The following is a 13,744-nucleotide window of genomic DNA, read 5'->3' as shown; positions in this document are numbered from 1 at the left end:
TGATTTTTCTTTTAACCTTTCCAAGTAGTTGATTAACAGTGATTCTGATACCTAAGTGTTTTTCGTTCATATCACCCCTAGTTATAAATATATTCGTCCATAATATCCACACCAATTATGCCAAAAATATTACAAAATAGTATTCCCTGAATCATTACTAATGCACTTTTCTAATCCGGAAACCAAAAATATATAAAACTAGCGGATGTACCCAGCGTTGTCCGCTATTAAACGTCGCGTTAAATTCCTTTGAAAAATTGAAGTAAAAAAAAAAACAGGAAGAAACTGAGACATGTGCATGCGAGTATCTTCTTGTAACTGAAAAAAAATCAACCTCAGATCGGAACCAAACTCTTAGGACAATGAGTCAAATATAATAACCAATAGGCCAGCTTGCCACGACTTCGATAAGTGTTTTCAAACCTACTTATTCTTAACGTAAGGAAGCTGTCACGTGGATATTTCATGCACAGACGTGAAACAGTTGACAAGCAGATAATAATCCGAAAGACCTCAAAATACTAATTTTTCAATTTTGACTCCTTTGCAGCCCTTTACCGGAAGAAAACCGATTAAAACGTTTTCCACATGTCTTAATACGCTATATACCAAATTTCAAGTCTGTTTCAAGAGATACGTGGGGTAATGGAAACCAGCTGATTGATGCAATAAGGAAACAAACAAATAATTCTGTTCATGATTTCGTATTTCGTTGTGGTGAGCACAATATACCTCCGTGCAACATGGTCAAGATAATCGGCCAGTGTGGACATTGCTCGAACAGAAAGAAACTGCAACTTATTGTCTGTACAACTTCAAAGAAAACCATGGCAATACATCACTCTTTATTCAATAAACAGCGTGAATAAGATTCTGAATCAGAACACCTCGATCAGCAAGAACTACCATGAAAGACAGGTGGCACCTGATTGTTATCGAACTACTTTCCAGCAACCAACAAAGAATAAATCAGTCTGAACACCTGAGCAACATCAAAAATGATGAGCAACAATAAATTTATGAATGCCTTGATGGAAAGAGATAGCTGGAGATCCATAGTTACCAATACCTGTACCAAGCAGAATACCACTTGATGATGAGTCTCTTTCTCTCTCTCTCTCTTAGATCTATTCTCTTCCAATAAAAATTTGAAGAAAGTCAGAGAACCTCTCCTTGTGTCTTTAATACATGAAAAGATTTATTCTTTTTAGCTAAATAGACGAGACGATCACGAACACCCATGAAACGGCGACGAAGAAAAAGCAGCATCGATGAAGAAGATAAAAAGAACATGTATAAATCCCGCATGTATAAGTATAAAGACGTTCATTTAATTTGATTTATTAAACGCTCTCTGGTGAAAAATATACTAATATGATGGAATTCATTATGTGAAATAGATTAAAGATCAAAATTTTCGAATAGAAATTACTTACTTTGAAGCGAAGAATTTTGTGAACGAAACAGCTGTCGCGTCATCGGTGCTGAAAATGGCAGATTACCATGCAAAAAGGCTTCGGCGTCGGGTTCATTAGGCTGACTAATTCCATTGCTAAGGCTTGAAACACAACTGTTTGTTTGTCTGCTGTAACCCCGAATCATCTGACTTGAACCTTGACTTCGATTTGTTCGCTGGTCATCGATTGGTCGAAGTAATTGTTTGCATAATTTCAGCTCTCGAAACAAGTGAGATCTACAAGAAAAGAAATAGTGATAATAATTCTGACATATAAATAATCACGTAGATTTTCAGCAACAGACCTAAATAGTATTGGATTTGCGAAATCGATATCTAACACTACTTGACTAATGAAGAACGAAATTATTCACATAATGAAAAGAAAATTCCAATCTATTTCATCGGTTACATATTTAGTTGCTTACATATGCCATTTATAAAGAGAAACTTCGCGATAAACCATGTTCCCAAGCCAAAATAGAAAAATATGTTTAAATAATCTATTCTTTTTACTACTAGATTTGAAAGATATTAAATAAAAACAGGTCTTATCTTTCTGCTAAATTTTCCAACTAAAAAAAACGAGAAAATTTCGTTTGCATTCGAATAATATTTCTAGAACTTCTATAATATGACAATTGATATTTCTTCTGGGTTAGTCATTTTTTAAACTTCCGGTTTAGTCAAGGATATATATATATATATATATATATATATATATATATATATATATATATATATATATATATATATATATATATATAAGCAACGTTGAGCCTGGCCAGTACCAGATGGTAAGGTAAGGCATTGTGTGTACTGCGCCGACTCGTAGAAATTTACGGTTTGGTATCTGGAGGCGCATTAATTCACTGGGAGAGATGCACCCCCAATCTTCGTTAAGCCATTCATCTAGGAGAAGGAAACTTTGATGTAAAAACCAGCAGTCTACGGTATACTCTGTTCTGTTGCAGTTATCTGCACCGAGAGAGGTTAGCAGTAATAAAAAAAGCGTAGATGGTTCTACACAAAGCCTCCACCATTATAAACAAATCACCTGTGTAAATTTCCGAGAAACTTAGTTGCTGTGATGGAACTTCATACGTCGAAAAATCGACAGACAGTCCATTTATATATATATATATATATATATATATATATATATATATATACACACACACACACACACACACACATATATATATATGTATATATATATATATAAAACATATTTTATTAAAAAATATACATTACCGTATTTGTTTGGTCTATAGGGTTTTTTCGGTGGATAGACTCTCTACCGTGAGCCGAACTCGATAAAAATGCAAAACACCAAACAAACACTGTAAAGTATAGTTTTTAAATAATTTATATTTTATTTGCACTTGTAGAAGATACGATTCGGCACTATTTTTTAAACAAATTCATGATCTCTCTCTCTCTCTCTCTCTCTCTCTCTCTCTATATATATATATATATATATATATATATATATATATATATATATATATATATATATATATATATATATTACGATAATAAATTTTGAATACCTAGATACACTAGTGTTTCATTCTTTTCATCAGCGCAGGGAGTCACGATTACAGCCAGTTGGGAGATTCGAACCCGGCGACGAAGCAATCTTTGATTCCATTAGCAAGGAACAAACCACACGCCCAACGTTAACCGCGAGAAATACAATTGAAATTTAAACATTTATTATTAAATGTCGAGATGTCCGTCTAGAGTGACAGAGAGAAAAATAATTTTCTTTTACTTTGTTATTGCTTAGAATAACTAAAAAAAATCAATTGCTACCTATACCGTAATGCCTGTATTTACCGAATTTAGTTAATTGCAATTTCAAATCTACCAGCATGCGTTTTGGTTCCAAAATTTGTATCTTTAGTCACTAGTTTTTAGCCAACTGGATGATAATTTTTAAAAATAATTTTAATGCTAAATAATAATATATATTAAATTTTCATTTTCACCAGTTTGACTTAAGTCGGGAGGTGACGATGACAAGTTGTTGATAACACTGACTTACAACTTAAGATGTTGGCAACCTTCACGTAAGTACCGAGTGTATTTACGTTATCGCCCTTCATAAATGGCGATAAATCTGATGTCGCTTACAATCCGAATTGGCTCATTTTTGCATGAATAATTTCAAACACGTCATTACAATTTTAAATAAATGCACACTACAGCATCACGGCTTCTCAACCAATTGTTTACAGACCTCTCGACCCTCCAACTGACGATATCTTTAACCCTTTTCCTCAAGTGTCTCTTGAACCTTGATAAATAGTGACCAATAAGTAAATGTCATGCTCTTTTTTGATCGACTCAACTTTTTATTTTCCTCTTCGCTTAAAAGGAAAGGCGTTAAGATTGTTTTTCTTTCACTATAAGTGCTTTCAATTTAAGGCATTTCGATTCGTTCACACGACGTTCAAAGAAAACCCCATAAATCTACATAAACTCAATGGCATGGCATGTATAGGATTGGTTTTGGAAATAATGTGGGTGCAATGATGTGGCCCCTATTAAAAAAACGAATGCATATGTAGTATTGGTTCCCCGACAAAAGGAGGGTGGAACTGTAAATTAACCCTTGTCCGTTCGTCCATTCGTCCGTACGTCTGTCCGCACTTTTCTCAATGACTACGCCTTTTAAATTTTGCACAAACATTAAACATGATATGAGTAAAAAAGTAACAGAACATATTTTCCGGGAAAACTCCGGTTGCCCCCTACGGGTGCCTTTCGGGTTAAAATGGCTAAAATTGACACTTTTGTGCTTATTAAAAAAAAAAAAAAAAAAAATTGATGCCTTGGATTTTTATAAAACTTTCTGAAAAGTTGTAACTAACTGCTTTCTATATAATTTTGTCTATACTTCACAATAACTCTTGGATGTGCTCCAGGGGCTCTTTTAGGGTTTGGAACTATTTTATCATATTTGTCCAATATTTTCTGTGTATGTCTATTTATCAGTTTTGCATGTTGCTGGGGACTTTTGGGGCTAAATGGGGGTTGGGGCAAATGATGGACTTAGTCATAGTGCAGAACTCAAATTTACATATGTTAAGGCCTAAAACTGCATCGTTTGTTCATTTTCACCAGAATTTGACGTCCCCTGGTGACTTTTGAGGGCTAAATGGAGTGGGGGGGCAAATACTGAATTTAGTCATTTTTTTATGCTTCGTTCACTGTGCACTTACGGGGGACCATGCATGCCTCATTTGTAATTTTTAAATTTAACGGCCATTTTGTCTGTGAATTTAAAAATGATGAACTTACTAAGGTCATAAGCTATTAGAAGATTGATTTAATGAGATTTCAATTAGACAATGAAGAAAACTATGAGAGGAGTTTTTTTTTACACGATGGTCACCACTTATCAAGGCCCGGAAGCCACTCAGGGATAAGGGTTATTGTAAGTAAAGTACGTTAGTGTGGAGATTTAATTAAGTGTTTACTTAAGGGGGCGGTTCATTAGGAATTTGTTTACGTTGGACTTGAACATATCCAGGTTGTAGTCAGGTGGGAAGCAGGCAGACGGAACAGAGTTCCACATGCGTGCAGTTCTAAGAAAGAAGCTTTGTTCATGGAATCTACGTTTTGATTTAGACACAGATAAAGAGTGGGGGAAATTTTTCACAGTGGATTCAGCTAGACGGGTGTTTTTCGTGAAAGATTGGCGAGGGGAGACCAGAGATTGGAGTTCAGACGAGCACCTGCCATGGAAATAACGATAAAACAAGGATAGGCTCGCAACGTCTCTTCTGTGGGAGAGAGGTTGCAGGGTAGAGAAAAGGGCACCCCCCACTAAGCCACGAAGTCCATTTTGTACTCTGTCAAGGCAGGATAGGCTGTTTTTAGCAGCTCCTGCCCAGATATGGCAGCAGTATTCCATCCTTGGACGTACTTGGCTTTTATATAGATAGAGAATTGCATCAGTAATGAGATATCTTCTGGAGCGGTAGAAGGATCCCACCATCTTTCCAGCGACCTTGGCAACAGACTTGATGTACGTGTTCCATTTCAGATCAGGAGTAAAGGACACACCCAGAAGCTTATCAAAACATGGGGCTTCACCTAGACGAGAGCCATCCATTTCAATTGATGCCAGATGGGGATCAGAGCGTTGATGATGTAAAGATAGGAGTTTGGTTTTAGATGCATTAAAAGTAAGCAGCCACGTCTTCCTCCCCCCCACTGAACTACGCGCTCGAGATCAGAGGAGAGAGAATCAGAGAGAACTTTGTCATTTACAGCCTTTGATGTGTTGCCGTAGATGGTCCTGTCATCAGCATAGATGACAACGGATTGAAAAAGATGGACGGAAAGGGTAAAATTTTATTAATTTATTATGTTTTCTGTATTATTTAGATTCATCAGTATACCGTTCTCATCTTGAATGTCATTTTTATGACGCAAGGATCCGTGGCGGAGTGGTTAGAGTACTTGGTAAGAAACAATTACAATGAAGGTTGAAGGTTCAATTCTCAGTGTGAGTGACCGAAAAATACAATTGTGAATTACTTAGAACCTCTATCCAGTCATAGCTAACTAACAAGAGCATACTACCCCCCCATGAAGTAAATAAAGGGATCCGTTCGAAATTCCGTCAAAATTTCCGAGTTCGACAGAAACATTCCCGCGTTCGACAATATACACCTGAAGAAGGCCGAAGGTTACATCGACCAAAACGTTGTGAAAATGACACTCAAGATGAGAACAGTAGTCCGAAGATTCCAAACAATACGAATAACTAATCCTTATCTAAAAAATTCAGAAACGGGAACATGTAATTCTTTTAACCTATGTTTTTGTTAAGGAAGTATTTTAAAATTGTATATTTGCTTTTAAATATATATTTTCTTAAACTACATAATTATTTAGAGTAAGTATTTTTGATTATATGAATTTAAAAAATTATATATTGTCTTTGTGGAGATTGCTTTAAAAAAGGCATAAAAATACTTAATTTAAAGAGCTAACAAGAACGAAAGATAATTGTCGCCAAATAAAAAGCATGCATGTTACCCTTAGTCTAGTAATCAACAGGAAGTAATCAACGAGATTGCAGTTCTTGTAAAGAAGCTACTGGAATAAAAAGCTCTGTTTCAGCGATGCATCAGAACAGCGGATATATAATGATTTTTAAAAATATTATACATATTTTAGAATAAATATTATTAATATTTGTACATATTATTTATATATATTTAACAAATATATTTAAAATTATTCATAAAATATATTAAAAATTATTCATAAAATATATTTAAAATTATTTATAAAATATATTTAAAATTATTTATAAAACATATTTAAATTTATTCATAAATCATATTGAAAATTATTCATAAATATATTAAAAATTATTAATAAAATATAATTAAAAATATTCATAAAATATATTTAAAATTATTTATAAAATATATTAAAAATTATTCATAAAATATATTTAAATTATTCATAAAATATATTTAAAATTATTTATAAAATATATTTAACATTATTTATAAAATATATTTAAAATTATTTATAAAACATATTTAACTTTATTCATAAAATATATTTAAAATTATTTATAAAATATTTTTAAAATTATCCATAAAACATATTAAAAATTATTCATAAAATATATTTAAAATTTTTTATAAAATATATTTAAAATTATTTATAAAATATATTTAATATTTATAAAACAATAATAATATATTAAAATTATTCATAAAATATACTTAAAAGTATTCATGAATTAAATTTAAAATTATTCATAAAATATATTTAAAATTATTCACAAAATATATTTAGAATTATTCATAAAATATATTTAAAAATATATATTCCAGAATAAGTATGTTACAATCATATAACACTTGAAAATTATATATTTTTAGAATGTATAATTTTTACAATTATACTTTTTCTTAAAACATATGACCTTTTTAATTATATTGAATGCTTTTATCATATTATTTACTAAAAATATATTTGAGACTATATAATTAAAAAATTATTCTGTTTTAAGTTATATAATTAAAAAATGATTCTGTTTTTAAATTATATAACTAAAAATTAATCTGTTTTTAAATTATATAATTAAAAAATTATTCTGTTTTAAAATTACATAATAAAAAATTCTGTTTTTAAACTATATAATTAAAAAATTCTGATTTTAAATTATATATTTAAAAAATTTTGTTTTTAAATTATATGATTACAAATTCTGTCTTTAAATTATATAATTAAAAAATTATTCTGTTTTTAAATTATATAATTAAAAAAATCTGTTTTTAAATTATATAATTAAAACATTCTGTTTTAAAATTATATAATTAAAATACTTTCTCGCCAGTAGATTAACATTATCGATTTGAAAATTTATTCTAGTTCGCATATGCGCAGTGAAAGACACACAGGCAGATAACTAGTTGTTTGTGTATACGCGATAAAAAAGTAGGCTAAGTAAGGAAGTAAAGAGATGTTGTTAAATATTGATGTGGTAGATCTATTAGTGGAGAAATATTGCGTAGTATATATTGCTAAGATATATGCTTGTAGGCGATGGCGCCAAAAACAGCAAAAATTTCAGATATATTGTGGAAAAGGGATCTAAGATGGATCTTGCTAGATTGAAAGTCAAAAGTCGATTAAACGGGCGGATATAACGTAACTTCGTTTCAAACTGAGAAAATTTCTGGGCGAAGATAATCACTCTTAGTGTGACTTTCTATGAGACAAGACATGTTTAACATGATTTAAAAACAGTTAATAGATAAGCTATGCGCTTAAACGATAATCAACTCTCTCAATCTCTCTCTACCCCATTTGACCTTTCATTCACTGGACGAACATCTAAGATTAAATGATTCATTCTAAGAATATGTTGATTAAATTAACTAAATAAGTATATTAAGAAAATATGTCAGGTGTCTTTTGATTGCGGCTAATGGAATGTTTGGATTTTCGGAGAAAGACAAAACGCACGCACATATGGCAAAGTACGCTTTTAAATGAATCAAATTATTAATGTTCCAATATGATTATGTAAGAATGGACATTTACTCGAGAAAAAGATTCAACCGCCGCTCCCGAGCCCATTCCAGCATCCTTTCGCGCTCTTTGTCTGTGGCACCATACTTGAGAGTCCGTATCGATTGGGAAAGATCACCAACATCTGACGATACCTCTTCGAAGGTTCCCGTCAGACGGTTATAGATGATTTGCTGAGGGAACACCTGGAAGTATATGTAACAAAAAGGAAAGACAAAGTTAATAAAGAAAAGATGAATTCGAGGAAAAATGTTCAATGGTGATAAATGTAGTCCATAAGAATAATGGTGGACAAGAAATAGAAATCGGTAATACGTATGTTCGGAAGTCGAATATAGCTGGCCACACATAGAGGGAATAGGAATCCATCTTCACTTGAGACGAAGTAAGAGTTATGAACAGAGAGAAAACAATAGAGAAATCAAGACGTTTGGAAAGGGTTTTGTGGACGGTCAAAACAGATGAGTGACAACGGTATTTGAGAGTTAATAACAAAAAGTGCATGAGCAAGCTCTTAGTCACCTTCCACAAGTTTCACATTGACTGCACGATCCATATGATCGACTTATACAATCACAGCAACAACTTTGCCGGTTTTCATTTGTATTTCAGGAATCGCAAATGAACTTAGCTTCGACACAACCTTTTGTTGAGTCTCGCAGTTCTTTGCTCGACTAATATTCCAGCGCAATGAAAATGACTTTGGTTTAAACCAATTACAATACAGTGATATCACTTGTCAAAATAAATTCTAACAACGTTTCCAGTTTAGAGATTATTGGAACTGTTATTCTCATCCTGTATTGTAATCTCGAGTTTGCAGTGATGTACCACCCGGCGTTAGTAGAGTGTGTTTTTCTGAACTTGAGAATATTTATTATAACTGGAAAACCTATAGTGAAATAAATTCGAATAATCGAATCGATTCAAATGATTAATGCTCATTTCAAATACTCTGGAACTTAATAAAAATATTTCTTTATGTCTTTTTGCGATTAATTTACACACACACACATATACATGTATATATATAATGAAATAAAAATTACAATTAACTTTACCAAAATGATGCAAGATGGTATAACTAAAGTATATTATAAATATTAAAGAATTAATTTTATAAAGTAATCTCACCCAGATGTAAAAGCTCGATAAAACGAAATAGGAGATAGAGCATATAATAAGAGCAAGTAGTTAATAAAATATGTTAAAAACACTTTGGGAAAGAGTTAAAAACATATTTAATTTGAAAAAGAAACACTAAATAAGTGGATAGTCCTTAATCCGCGGAGTTTCAAAGAAATAGTTTCCTTCTCATCAGAGAGTAGGATTTAGCAAAAATGCGGAATCAGATTTTACTTGATAACAAAAAGTGAAGCAGAGGGAATTGGGTGAAGAAAAAACTGATTTCACGTGAATGGATAGTCAGGTGAAGGGTAAAGTATCCAATGACGGTAAAATCCAAAAATTCAGAATCAAAGAAAGTTGGTTTAATTTCCATTCGCACAAGTAAAATCTTTTTTTTTTCCTTAATTTAGCCTTGCCTCTTCCATTTTTTACGCACATCTTATCTTTCTTTTAATAATATTATTGGAATTCTTTCCCCTTTTCCTTGTACCTATTTGTGAATTATTCCACGGATTTCGGGCTTTTGGATTATTTTGGACCATCTTCCAATTACGCAATTCCCTTAGATTTTACTTGTGCGAATGGAAATTTAACCACACACACACACACACACGCGCGCGCGCACACACACGCACGCGCGCGCGAGCGCGCGCACACACACACACACACACACACACACGCACATATATATATATATATATATATATATATATATATATATATATAGACAAGAGCTTTGCGAAACTGAATATACAATTATAATTTTATCGTTATAGATTCCGGCGAGTTACGAACTCGCGACCTTCTGCGTGTTAAGCAGACGTGATAATTACTGCATCACGGAACTTTAACGACTGCCTTATATTGCAGCAAACTAGCCCAAACGCAATATAAAATAGACACAATCAGGAAAGGCAATACACTGGCAATTATGCAAACGATTGCATCTTGAACACCCAACCAAATGGTACAACACAAAAACCGGCAGCAGTACTGGAAAATGAATATCACAAAATTCTATGGAACATAGGTATACAAACGGATAAATCCATCCAGGGAAGAAGACTGGATATCATAATAGTTAACAAGTCCTGCCATATTGTAGATTTTGCCGTACCAGCAGACCACAGGGTGAGGATGAAAAACACGGGAAAGCGGATAAAATACACAGATTTGTGTAGAAAGCTTAAAGGGATATGGAAAAAAAAAAAAAAAAACAGCACTAATAGTAGTATCGAAAAACTTTGAAAAAAAAATGTGAGAAATTGGAATTAGAGGCATGGCTGAGAAGATACAGCGGATAACAATAATAAAAACTGTAGAAATATTAAGGAAAACCTTGGTATGTGGAAACTAACACAGATGAACTACAGATACAAATTGGACACATAGAAATGACTACAAATGTAAAAAGCAAAGGAACGTCACATGGAATGGACGGTATAACTGTAAGATATTGACCTCTTTTTTGATGAGTGTGATCATAAACTGTCACCACACCTATTAAATGAGGGTCAAGGAGGGTGGACAACCGAGAAGAAAGCACAAACCAGACCACCATTGGTTGAGTGCAAAAAGACTTGGGGAGGCTTATTGCCACCCAAATTCCAGTGAAGACCAATTGTAACTGCCAACGACAATGGTCAGCGGCTTTTTCGATTACGAGTACTGGAAATCTGGGGAGACTTGTTGTCACTCAGGCTCTAGGGAATACCACAAGTTGTTGGTAGAGAGAAATATTTGATGATGGCCTGTGTGACTACTCCTAGTTAGTAAACAATAATAATCATCTCGATCAGAAGACTAGGAAATGTATGACCATTCACAGTGCATTACACTCACGGGTTGATGCTGATCGATCTACGTGGAAAGGAAATGCAGAGGGAAAGGATTGGTTAGAATACTGTATGAATGACACAAAAATAACAAATTCTTTTTTTTTTTTACACAGTGATCACTACTTATCAAGGCCCGGAAGCCACTCAGGGATAAGGGTTATTGCAAGTACATTACGTTAGTGTGGAGATTTGATGAAGTGTTTACTTAAGGGGGCGGTTCATTAGGAATTTGTTAACGTTGGACTTGAACACATCGAAGTTGTAGTCCGGTGGGAAGCAGGCAGACGGAACAGAGTTCCACAGGCGTACAGTTCTAAGAAAGAAGCTTTGCTCATGGAATCCGCGTTTTGATTTAGGCAGAGATAAAGAGTGGGGGAAACTTTTGACAGTGGATTCAGCTAGACGGGTGTTTTTCGTGAAAGATTGGCGAGGGGGGACCAGAGATTGGAGTTCAGACGAGCACCTGCCATGAAAATAACGATAAAACAAGGATAGGCTCGCAATGTCTCTTCTGTGGGAGAGAGGTTGCAGGGTAGAGAAAAGGGTATCTCCCACTAAGCCACGAATTCTATTTTGTACTCTATCAAGGCAGGATAGGCTGTTTTTAGCAGCTCCTGTCCAGATATGGCAACAGTATTCCATCCTTGGACGTTCTTGGCTTTTATATAGATAGAGAATAAAATTTTAAAATACATAACGCAGAACACAATCAAATGGGGAACGTAGTACATTGAAGATCATGCAAACGGCACGACTGCGTAGGAAAAGTATTGCACTGAAACTCTACAAGACGGCTGCACTTAGGACAATTAGAAAAATGTTGCGGGTACAAATCGGAGATAGTACGGGAAAACGAAAACTACAAACTCCTTTGTAACATGGAGGTACAAAGAGATGAAATTACTTGAGCAAGGAGACCGACCAACAAAACAATTAACAAAAAAGACATAAACTGCCAAGTTATATATTTTGTCGCTCAGCAACCACAATGTGAAGACGAAAGTGATGAAAAAAATGATACAAATACGCGGAACTAATTAGTAAACTGGAATATGGAATATGAAGGAAGTCAATAGAATGCCAATAATGGCGGGAGCACTATAAACAATCCGTCGAAAACTGGGAGGGGGAAGACTAGGAGTAATTGGAAAACTGAGACTGTACATCGAATGTCGTGATGAAAATAACTGAAATCTTAAAGAAAAAGCGTGAACGCAGAAACTAATCGATATTACCGACAAACACTAATCGGGAAGATAAAAACTACACCAGAAGTATAAGAGAGCTAAATAAACTGTGCCCCTTTATAAAAGAAATGGGATCATCTTCTGCTGATAGCACACGAAATAGTCGTTAAGGTTTAAGGAGAATGAAAATACAGAGGAGGAAGAGCATTACCCACACCTCTACTGGAAGCGTGCGGGGAGTACTGGGACTTTATGGAGTCTTATTGTCACTCAAATCTTAGTGAAAACCATTGGTTGTTGCCAGAGAAATTAATAATTGCGATAACGTGAAGGCATTTGCAAGGGTTATCGAAAGATTTTGAAACTACAGAAATTTGGGAGAGATTTCTTGTCAACTAGCTTCCAGGAACACGACCGGTTAATATCAGTGATATTTCTCTGATGATGACCTGTGCGAAAACTCCTAGCAATGTTTGCATGTTTGTTTGTTTGTGTGTTCATACGTACATACGGACGTACATACGTACGTACGGACGTACATACGTACGTACGTATGTACGTACGTATGTACGTACGTATGCACAAACAAACAAACAAACAAACAAACATGCAAACAGACACGCAAACAAAAAAAAAACAAATAATAATAATAATAATAATAATAATAATAATAATAATAATAATAATAATGATAATGATAATAATAATAATAATAATAATAATAATAATAATAATAAAAAAACGCTTGAATGTGGAAACTAACACACTGGATCAACAAGTTTTGTGTTGAGTCTCATTATTTCATACTGATTATATTCTCCCGGATATATCTCACATATAATTTCAGCTCATCTACGTGACAATATTTCGTAAATATAAATATATTCTGAAATTTATGATAGACACATTCTCTAGCTATCACCAACGTAGCATTGGTACAGAGACAAAGACAAAGAAAATGACAAAATCTCCAAGTTCGTTACCACAGTAGAAAAAGGGAGTTTGGGATGAGGGGGGAGCAACTACGCGAAACAACTATTTATGCGTTATCTACAACT

The 13,744-nt window shown here is 33.6% G+C and overlaps 1 protein-coding gene across 3 annotated transcripts in view; it reads right to left on the bottom strand.

Moving 5' to 3' along the window:
- The window catches only part of LOC145255686 (uncharacterized), a 268,787-nt gene that overhangs the window by 204,853 nt on the left and 50,190 nt on the right, over positions 1-13,744 (bottom strand). For all 3 annotated transcript variants that reach the window (XM_080114252.1, XM_080114254.1, XM_080114253.1), the window contains exons 3-4: positions 8,546-8,718; positions 1,437-1,693 (exon numbers count right to left, since the gene is read on the bottom strand). In XM_080114252.1, coding sequence (XP_079970378.1) covers positions 1,437-1,693; positions 8,546-8,718 — 430 coding nt within the window. The remainder of the gene's footprint in view (positions 1-1,436; positions 1,694-8,545; positions 8,719-13,744) is intronic.

This window comes from Euprymna scolopes, chromosome 31, assembly GCF_053919585.1.
Source record: "Euprymna scolopes isolate OS-2025 chromosome 31, ASM5391958v1, whole genome shotgun sequence".
Classification (NCBI taxonomy): domain Eukaryota; kingdom Metazoa; phylum Mollusca; class Cephalopoda; order Sepiida; family Sepiolidae; genus Euprymna; species Euprymna scolopes.
The sequence above is the reverse complement of the archived record's forward strand: the minus strand, read 5'-3'. Positions and strand labels throughout refer to the sequence as shown.